This window comes from Belonocnema kinseyi, chromosome 8, assembly GCF_010883055.1.
Source record: "Belonocnema kinseyi isolate 2016_QV_RU_SX_M_011 chromosome 8, B_treatae_v1, whole genome shotgun sequence".
Classification (NCBI taxonomy): Eukaryota; Metazoa; Arthropoda; class Insecta; order Hymenoptera; family Cynipidae; genus Belonocnema; species Belonocnema kinseyi.
In genome coordinates, this window is record NC_046664.1 from 95180223 (window position 1) to 95190735 (window position 10513).

The following is a 10513-nucleotide window of genomic DNA, read 5'->3' on the forward strand; positions in this document are numbered from 1 at the left end:
AAATTTTCACTTCAGTCTGCAGTGTTCCTGCATGTCTTTTAACAATATTAGAAAAATTACCAACTAATACCTTCATTATTTTAATGATAAGTTGAGTGAATATCAATTTCTATTTCGATTATAAAATTTGTATTATTGTTGATAAAGCAAATCTTTCATTCCCTCTAATTATTATAAATATAATCATTATATCAATGTGTAATTTTGGAAAAAATATTAAATTAAATATAGAAGCAGGTCTGCATGATAAAACAACTTTCCTTTTGCAAATAAGACAATGACCTAATTGTATTGAAGGCATGGTAGAATACTAATTCAATCATATTCATAGTTTTAGAAATTGCATAATTGTTCACGCTTTCAAAATAATTATGATCTTCTAAATGTCTCCAAATAAATAAACCTGATATTTAGCTCATAATTAAATTTTAAAATTTCAGAATCAAAGGTTTTACAACATCTATTATAAAATTGCTTTAAAATTTTTAAGGTACGATGTTAAAATGCATATAATGTAGGGTACTACGTACAATTATTGGCCACTTCAGGAATTTTTCAAGTTTGGAAATTTGTAAAAGTTACTATAGGCATCATACAAAATTAAAATATACGAAGATGGATATTTTCATTGGCTACGAAAGCATAGTGATAAACCCAGGCCAATTGACGTATCAATGGCAACTAAAGTGTGTTGAAATACAGTCATTAACCACCTTGCTGCATGTCTGACTGTCGGCACTGTCTTTTGAAAGTACAGTAATTAGCCCCACTAAATTATTAGTGTATTAACCTAAAATCGTAAGATTTTATGTTTCCGCATAATTCACGAGGTCACTGATTGGTTACCCATTTATAAATATTACAGATAATATTTTAAGGGTAGATACTACTATCATGTAGTTTGAATCACTCAATTCAATTGAAATCCAAAAGTTGTTAATTAAATCTATCGTCTATTAAAAAAGTAATAATTTGAACACCGCGTACACTACTGACCTCTAAAGCTTTTCGCTTACATTTTTTACTCATTCAGCATCACCAGGCTTACTTTACTCTGGCATTTAAATGCACTACACTGCACTAACTTAGCTTGTCAAATACGCTGCGGAATTGTTTCGCTTCACAATGCACTATATATTAGTACTTTTATTTATGATTATTCTTTCACGTAATAATATTTAAATACGGTGGCCAATAATTGGGAGGTGGCCAAAGATTCTAACGATTACCCTAATTGAAAGCTTTTAAAATTATTGCAGACATCCATTTAATTTTTTATAATTGTGGATTCTTTTCAGTAAACTGTTTCACAATTTTTTTAAGTGGGAAACTTTTCTACTGCAGTAGAAAAGAAAAGTTTTTGCTTTTCCAAAATCTGTGTATTTAAGTTGCAAAGAGCGAAGAATAGATGTCGAAGTTTAGATGATTTTCACTTCCTTGAATTTGTAGTCTACATTATTGGCAATATATCCATTAAAACCGACCAAAAACGTCCAAAATTTATGTTTTCTTCGTTTTAAACACGCTTGATATCCATCAAATAAATAATTTTAAATATGATTAAATCCATCCAATTATAAAAACAAAAGAAGTTTTATTTTTAAGTAATTTATAACAGAAAATATATACAGATGTTTTTAAGAAAAATGAAACTTTCTGTCATAAAGGTGTATAGCGTATACTATGCAATAGTAGGACTATATGTTATCATATTTTAACTAATTGAAATACTGACATTATCAGAGAAGTAAAAACAGAAAAGATAGAGAAGAAAGCTATTAAATATTGCATTTTCATTTAAAAAAAAACGTGTAGACATTTTCAATCATAACTCCAAAGAACATGTGATTTCCTTACATTTAAAATACTATTTTAATATATTTTGAGGATATTTAAAACGAATAAAAACCTAAATTTTGTACATTTTTTCAATTTTAGTACAATTATGTAGTCTTTTGAATTAAATTCTTCATTTTTGTCATTCTGTTTAAAACTTCAATACGCTTGGATTAGGTAGATTATTTTTTATCAGATTTTAATTTTCAGAACAAAGTACTTGTAATATATACGAACTTTGCGTTCTTGTAGATTAATGAAATTCGAAATTTGTAATTTTTTGGTCTACCCTAACTGCAAACATTTAAACTTCGAAACCATTTTCTTCGGAATTATAAGTGATATATAAAACTGAAGAAGATCTGAATTAAATAACTTAAGATAAATTCGATTTGCTTGTTGTTTCTCTCTAAAGGTTGGGACAAAGAGTTCAGTAGACGACCTTGTACCGAAATCAGATGAACTATTGACACAAACTCAAAGACAGGAGAGAGCAATTAGTGAAATTCATGCTGATTTGAGGTCCAAAACGAACAAAATAATCCAAAATCTCGAAGGCGTTGAGAAAAGAATGAAGAAACAAGAAGATGACGTAGCTAATTTGGCGCAACGTCCCATTCCTGCCGAATTATTACTCGATCCCACGATCGACCGACTTGTTGAGTACGATCCAAGCAGGTTTGTATAATAAATGCAGTATTTCATCTTTTACTTTCATCCAGAATTTTTTTCATGACCCATCACAACTTATTTTAATTGAAAAGTTTCAATCAAGTTCTAATGATTAATAATTTATTAAATTATTTAGTTCTAATAATTAATTAGTCTTACAAAGAAGATCTAGATCAATTGAAAATTATTCATACTGTAATTATCAGAAAGCTGTAAGCGGTCTCTAAATAAATAAGTAGCTTTCAATCGAGGGTGTTTTCAAAAATATTTTAAAATAGTTCTTTTTATCGTTTTCATGTTTCAAATTTGTATTCTTTTCAATGTAAATTAGAAGTCTCTCAAAGTAGTCAAATAATTATTTAATATTTTATCTTAAAAGCTTCAGAACGTTAATTTATAAAAAAATAAAACATTTAAGGAACATGTAGGTAACTTCAAATTTTAGATTATTTGAAATAAATCTAAAAGCATTATAATTTGAATGCATTTTATTCTTCACTTTCTTCTAGAACTTATTTTCTGGAATTATTAGAAATTACTATAATCAAATAAGTTATTACGCTTGGTAAATAATAATAGAAATTTAATGACGGTAGGATATTAAATATCAATCGAGTTCTAATGATAAGTAAATACTACTCGAGTTCCATAATGATATGAGTTTTAACAGACATCTGATCTCAAGTAAATATTACTCGACTTAAGTAGAGATTTCCTCTTTTTACGTAGTGAAGATTAACAAAAAAAGTAATCGAATCCGAATCAACGAATCACTTTCACAGTCATCACCATGAAGATACCTACTTCCTTTTTATTAACAATCTTTTTCCTTTTATCGGGAATACAGAGAAATCTTGAAGCGAATGAAATATTTTGCTTTCTTAAGTACGAATTCTTAAACCTTTTTAGTCAGGGATGAGGAATTGATAGTATTTTACCGACCTATTTTCTCTTCCGCTTTTCTTAATAAACCTTTGTTCGAAACTGAATTCAAACCAAAACTTTCCTTTATTTACAAAACTTATAAAAACTCCTAGAGATGGTCCAATTGGGGAGGCAACATTTTTGTAAGAAACTTTTTATTTTATTTATTTATACAGTGTTTTTATACCTTTTGTTTTTAGATATATCGGATTAAATGAAGAATTTGTGACTGATACTCCAACAGCATCAAATACAGTAACAACAACAACGACTCCTTCAATTTCAACTTCATCTCCAACTTCATCAATAGCTTCACCAACGAATAGTACTCCTCCAGTTACAACGCCGATGTCTCCATCAGCTTCAAGTTCTCAAAGATCGACGACAAGAAATCGAGGAGTTATTTTCCCCAGTGTGAAAAATAAACCCATTCCTCCAAATTCGACATTTACTACTGATGTTGTTGTTAACATCAAGGACGTTAGGGTAAGTAAAAAAAAAGTGAAACTCTTCAATAACCCTCCCTTCTATAGCCCTTCTGAGAATTGACGCCGCGCTGCATGTTTGTGTAAAAGGTGCTGCGCGGGGTGCGCGGAATCTGCGACTGTCACTCAGGCGAGCAGTCAGACCTGAACCAACAAAAGCGGAGCAGGCTATATAATGAGTTAGTTACCACCCACCGCCAACCCCGAAATCGACGCTATAGAAGAGTTTCACTGTATTATATTTTTGTAGCGTCAATCACCTGTCCGGAAAACTAATTTTATATCAAAGAGCGCATGCGCAATGGAGCAAAAATATTTCGTTTCCACACGGCAGAAAAAAGTATACTGAAACCATCAAAATCTCAAAATCGATATTTTTTAGTCTACCCTTTTCTTCGAAGCCGTTCTCATATCTATAATTTCAAACATTCCGTATTTGTGTTACAAAAAGTAAAAATATATGCAAGAGCGACTTCAGGTCTCGGATCGAGTAGAAGGTTTTAACAAAATTCGCGTCCATTCCATAAAATTACAATCAAAGTCGCATGGAACATGAAAAAAGTCGAATTATATTTTGAAAGATAATAAAAAAGCAATATCAGACACTGCATAGCTGAAAAGGTGTTGCTTTGTTTTGGACTATACATATAATTCTCACTAATTTTCAAATACACTTTGCACAAAAAAACAAACTTAAAGTGAAAAAAAAATTTAGCAGTAGTGATTCAGCTTGAAGGATTCTGAATCATGGTTTAAAATATTTTTTTCTGACGAATTTTTAACAAACACGATGAGTTCACAACTAGATAATTGACAACTTTCAAGCAAAAGAGATAAATTTTGAACGAAGTAATGGAGATTTTAATCAAATTGTTAAATTTTCAACCAACACAAAAATTTTAACCAAATGGTCAAATTTTCAAAAAAGTGAGATAAAAAAAATTACTTTTAAAAAAAATAATTGCATTTACAACTAAACCGTTGAAAATTCAATTCAAAGAGACAAATTTTCAACAAAATAGTTGAGTTTTTAACTAAAGAGTTGAATTTTCTGACAAAAAGAAGAATTTTTTTTTGTCTGTTAAATTTTCAACAAAAAAGTTTATTTTCCACCAAGAAAAATGAATTTTCACCCAAAAAGGTGACTTTTCTACCATAAAATATAAATTTTCAAACAAATGGTCTAGTTTTCAAATAAAGGAGAGTTGATCAAAGAATTGAATAAAAACAGAAATAAATAAATTCTTAAACCCGAAAGTTGTATTTAAAATCAAACAGTTGGACTACCAATCAAAAGAGACAAATTTTCAATAAAATGGATGAATTTTAAACCAAATTCTTGATGAAAAAAACTGTAGAAGAAAGTTAAATTTTCAACAAGAAAGTTAATATGACTTTTCTAACATAAGAGAGGAGTTTTTAAACGTAATGGATAAATATCCTATTTAAATAAAAAATAATGAACTTTCAACCAAAAATAGTTAAATTTTCTTATTGGATTATATTAATTCATTTCGAACTTAAGTGAACAAACGTGAAGAGATCAAGTTTCTTGAAAACAGAGCAAAATAGAGGAATTCTTTTTGAAAAGAAAGAAAAAGTAAAATAAGAGAATTAATGCGAAGAATTAATTAAATTAAATATAATTTGTTTTTAAAATGTTTCGACTTAAAAATGTCTCACTGATAAGGCTTATAATTTGAAAAAAGCAAAACAATCCATAGAGTAATATTTTTAAATGTTTAAATGAAAAAAAAACAGAAAGTCTTACAAGATTTAAAATGTTTATTTTTGTACTTCTTTCGAATGTTAAACCACAATATTTTTTCTCTGCTCAAATGATTCAATTAGATTCAAATTTTTCACTTCAGTCTGCAGTGTTCCTGCATGTCTTTTAACAATATTAGAAAAATTACCGACTAATACCTTCATTATTTTAATGATAAGTTGAGTGAATATCAATTTCTATTTCCATTAATTAAATTAAATATAATTTGTTTTTAAAATGTTTCGACTTAAAAATGTCTCACTGATAAGGCTTATAATTTGAAAACATCAAAACAGAATATAAATTGACGAAATTATAAATTGTTCAATTTCAAACGCTATTAATTAAAAATGTTCTGAGCATAAAGATTTATTCAGCAATAATTCAATTTTTCATGTTCTCAATTGAAATGGTTCAATTTTTTCAAGTTTTACTTTTCCGCGCAGCTGACGGATTCTCTACTACAAAAAAATCGAACATTCCCTGTATTTGTTACAAAAATATAGCTCATTATATCTTCATTTTTCCTTATAAAATATGTATGTGATCTAATCGTGGTCTGATAGATTATTATTTGAAATGGATATTGAATTTAAGTTTTGAATGACTCTATGAATGGAGCAATTTTGCTCATTCGCTGCAAATTATCCGCCCAGGAATCTTATTTAGTTCCGGTTCCAGTTTTTTTATCACTATTAAACTGACGAAATCAGTTTATGTTGACATGGATTGCATTAGCCAAATCCAATTCTGAGTCCGGTACTGATTTGCAGGGCTTGGGATAGTAGTTTTAAAATGCATGTTCCTTACTCTCAGAATAATAGATCATGAGAATGTATGGTTGCAACATTTTATATAGAGAAATTGGATAGCCCTTATACATTTTACTGTTATTCGTGTGCAATAAGACTTTGAGAAGATATTGTGGGTTTAATAAAACGAGGCTCATTAATTTTTGAATGTCAAAGCATTGAAATATAAACAGATTTTCAAAAAAAGGGAAATCAGGAAAAAATTCAATTATACGAAGTCAGAAGTATTCAAATATTCAAACTTGTATGTAAAAACAAAGTATTATTTCAGGGCTAATTTTAGGTATTAACAGTCTAGAGTGATAATAAAATGAGACCACTGGTGGGAACCCAGATTTATTTGTTTTGCATTAAAAATAAAAGCATGAAATTATTCTATTCAAAAATAGGATTCGAAAAAATTGATACAAAAGAAAGAGATCTGTAATTTTTACAGTGTAACTATCTCCCTGTTTTTTATTTTTTATGCATTTTTTCAAAATTTTTAAAATTAAATTAATACTGTTGTTAAAAATTTTCCGAAGTTAAAAGGGTTTAAATTAAATAATTTAAATTTTTATGTAATTGCTTGCCAAATCGAAAAATAGAACTCTATTTTTCAACATTTAAAATTAATTATTGGATATTATTAGATAGTTACCAGTACCACCAAAAAGGATTTTTTTAAACATACAATTTTTAAGTATATTAATTTTCCATTTTCTCTTGATAGGATATATAAAACAAAAAATGATTTAAGCATATAATAATACTTTGAAAGCCTTAGCATTAAATTGTATAAATTTCAAAACTTCGAATTTGGAATAGTGTCTCAACGTGATAATAGTTCTGTAAGGTTAAATTTTTAAAGTTGCACAATTTCACTAAAAGTCAATTTCAAAAATTGGTTGATCTTAGCTAAACTTGATATACCAAGGTTATGGATTTTAAAAGTCTATTAAAAAGTATAAACATTAAAATTTTAACCGTGAACGAATTTGAAATGTAAGATTTTTAATTTATACCACATGAAATGTAATTTTAAAAATTGTTTATTGTTTATATGAAATGGAACAGTCTCTAATTATAAATCTTCTGAGATCGAAAATCTAGAAATATCAAAAATGTAACAAGTTTCACTTTAAAGCATTTAAAGTTTAACAATTTTAAATAGGGGAAAAATAAATCAGATTTGAACAACTTTTAATTGAAAAAGTAAAAAATTGAATAAATAAATATTTCTTACCCTTAGAAATTAAAACATATTCTAATTCGTTTAAAGATAACCAACTTTGACATACAAATCGTTAAATTGTAAGTAATAAACATTTTAAAACTCAAGTTGCTCAAAGTTGTAATAAACCGAAAAGTTGAATAACGAAAGATCTGTAATATCTTGAAAATATAGAAATGTATACACCAATGTGTCAAATTTAAATCCAAATGTAAATCAATCCTTTGCCTTAGGATTTACTGTGAAAACGTTAAAAATTCGAAATTTTTTATTTCAATCGATCAGAATTGAACACATTTAGGTAAATTGGAAAAGTTCGAAATTTAAAAATTCTTAAATAGTAACATGTAGACTTGAACACATCAAAATTTCATGCATTTACACTTTAATAAATGACCGACTATTTTTTAAGATCGGGAAAACCCCCGAACATGAACGGAATTTTTTACGTGGATGGTGCATTTTGTTTAATCTTTCATACAAGACCTTCAAGTTGATAAAATAATGATTTGTTTACATTTCAACAGCAGCACATAATAAGGCGTCCTTAATAGTCCGAAATATGTATGAAAATATTTGTCGAATAAGAAAAACCAATATACTAAATTTTAATTACAGAGTAATTACCCTTTGTCCTGTGACACTTTTCCTTGTTTTTTAAAATAGTCATTCCTTTTTTCTCTGTTTTTAATAAGAAACATCCCCTTTATCTTATTGTTTGCCTAAATTCAATCTGAATTAATAAAACCGAATAAGAAAAATCAACTATTTTTTGTTGAAACTTAATAATTTCTTATTAAAAACTCAACTATTTGGCAGGAAATTTAATAGCTTTGTCAAAAGCTACACTAGTGTCTTAAAAAATTATAATTTATATATCATAAATGAATAAAAACAATTCCACTGTTTGGTTAAAAATTTATTTATTTTGTTCAAAATGCATCTCTTATTATTGAAAATAGAACTATTTGCTTGTAAATGTAACTTCCTGTATGAAATTACATTGTTTTAACACTCAACCATTTGGTTGCTAATACATCTTTACTGGTAGGAAATTTAAAAAAATGAGAACTCAGAAGAGTTCAATTTCGGCTGCTTGAATTTGGAGCTTAGTTTTGATTACTTCAAATTAAAAAAAAAATTCAGCTTTAACAGTTTGAACTTTTTATTTCGATGACCGGCAAAAATGTTTTCGAATCGCGAAAACCTGGCATGACTAAAAAATTATTAATAGAATCAAATATTTTTAATTATCTACACATTTAAACGACCACAAATAAACTAATAATATTAAACAAATCAGTTTTGATTCTAACGATAAAAAAAACATAACTTGTTATATAACAAATTATGTCCTTCATTCTGTCTTTAATATGAAAAAGTTCCTGTCAATTGATCTTTGAAGAGAACTTGTGTAGCGAGCATTTTACAATCCTGTTCGCAGTATCTTACCTTTTAGATTTGGCCGCGGAAGCAAGATAATTGCGGTTTCTCCGTTTAGCTCCGCGGTCGCGATGAGGTCCAAAGGCAATAATTTTCCGGTTGAACTTTCCCGCGGTTCTTTGAGTATCCACTACAAGCGGAATAAAGCCAACTTGATATTTCAGAAATTTTATTACCTTCTACCTACAAATTAAGACTATTTCGGAAGCTAGCTGATCGTTTTCCCATTTGTAAATTGCGTGAGGAATGATTGTCCTGTCCCAGTACTTACGTCAAAAATCATAAAGACATTTTAGTCTAGAGGCTTGTAAACTTCTTTAGAGCATTAGCAAGGAAACAATTAGTGGAAAAGGTGATTTTAAAAATACAAGGAAGTCTGAAGTAAATACTCAATTGCGGTTAGGATAAGTGTAAGAAACCCTTCTTTTTGTGTCGTAAGAGGCAAAAGATAAATTGAAATCTCTTTGGGCAGGAATTACTCTTAAATCTTTTAAATTTCCTTTATTTGTTTACTTGGTTCACTTCCTGATTTTATAAGTTGATTGAACAATTAAGATCTGATAACTACTTTAAATTGCTGTAGTTCGGAATTGAAAATTTTATCATTGTTATTATCTACTTTAAATGCAATTTTATTAATCTTTAACTTATAATAAAACGGATATATAAAAAGCTATTGGGAATAAGGCCTCCGTTGATAAAAATAGAAAATAAAAGTCACTGATGAAAGTGGATAAAATAAGATAAAAAATTTTTGTTTAATTAAAAAATTTTCGTCCCGTTTTTTCTCTGCTAAAAACCCTTCAATTTTGTTCTCAAACAAAGGTTCTAATTCATTAATATTGATTGACTTCCTATTCTCTTTTAGATCGATAAAATTATTCCTGGAGCATTCTATATAAAAGTTATAAAAAAAACAAAAGAATGTTCTTAAATCTTCTAACGATTTATAAAAAGTAAAGAATGGTCCAGTCCTCTGGATCTAAAAAAATCCTGGAACTCTAGCATTTTAAACAATAAATGAGTTTTCGCATGATATTATTAAATAACACTTAATTTTATAAAAATAATTTAAGCTACGTTATTTCAACAACTTCGAAAATTGTTTCTTTATCATTTTAAAAGGTAATTTGTGTTTAGAAAATCTGCTCGCCGGGCGGGCAGATTCTCCTTGCGCGCTGGGCGCAAGTTTGGGTGCGCCTGGGGCGCGCGACTGTTAGGTTTCGCATTTCGCACTCAGTCGTTGCATTTCTCCCACACACTGATCCCAGATCTGAAACGAGATGCGGTCCAATACTATGACAGGGCTATGTCCGTGTGAATATAGTAGGAGACGCTGTAAATGACTGAGTTGCGCGCG

At 28.6% G+C, this 10513-nt stretch overlaps 1 protein-coding gene across 3 annotated transcripts in view; it reads left to right on the top strand.

Moving 5' to 3' along the window:
* The window catches only part of LOC117177854 (angiopoietin-2), a 275542-nt gene that overhangs the window by 206444 nt on the left and 58585 nt on the right, over positions 1 to 10513 (top strand). For all 3 annotated transcript variants that reach the window (XM_033368873.1, XM_033368874.1, XM_033368875.1), the window contains 2 exons: positions 2252 to 2514; positions 3633 to 3918. In XM_033368873.1, coding sequence (XP_033224764.1) covers positions 2252 to 2514; positions 3633 to 3918 — 549 coding nt within the window. The remainder of the gene's footprint in view (positions 1 to 2251; positions 2515 to 3632; positions 3919 to 10513) is intronic.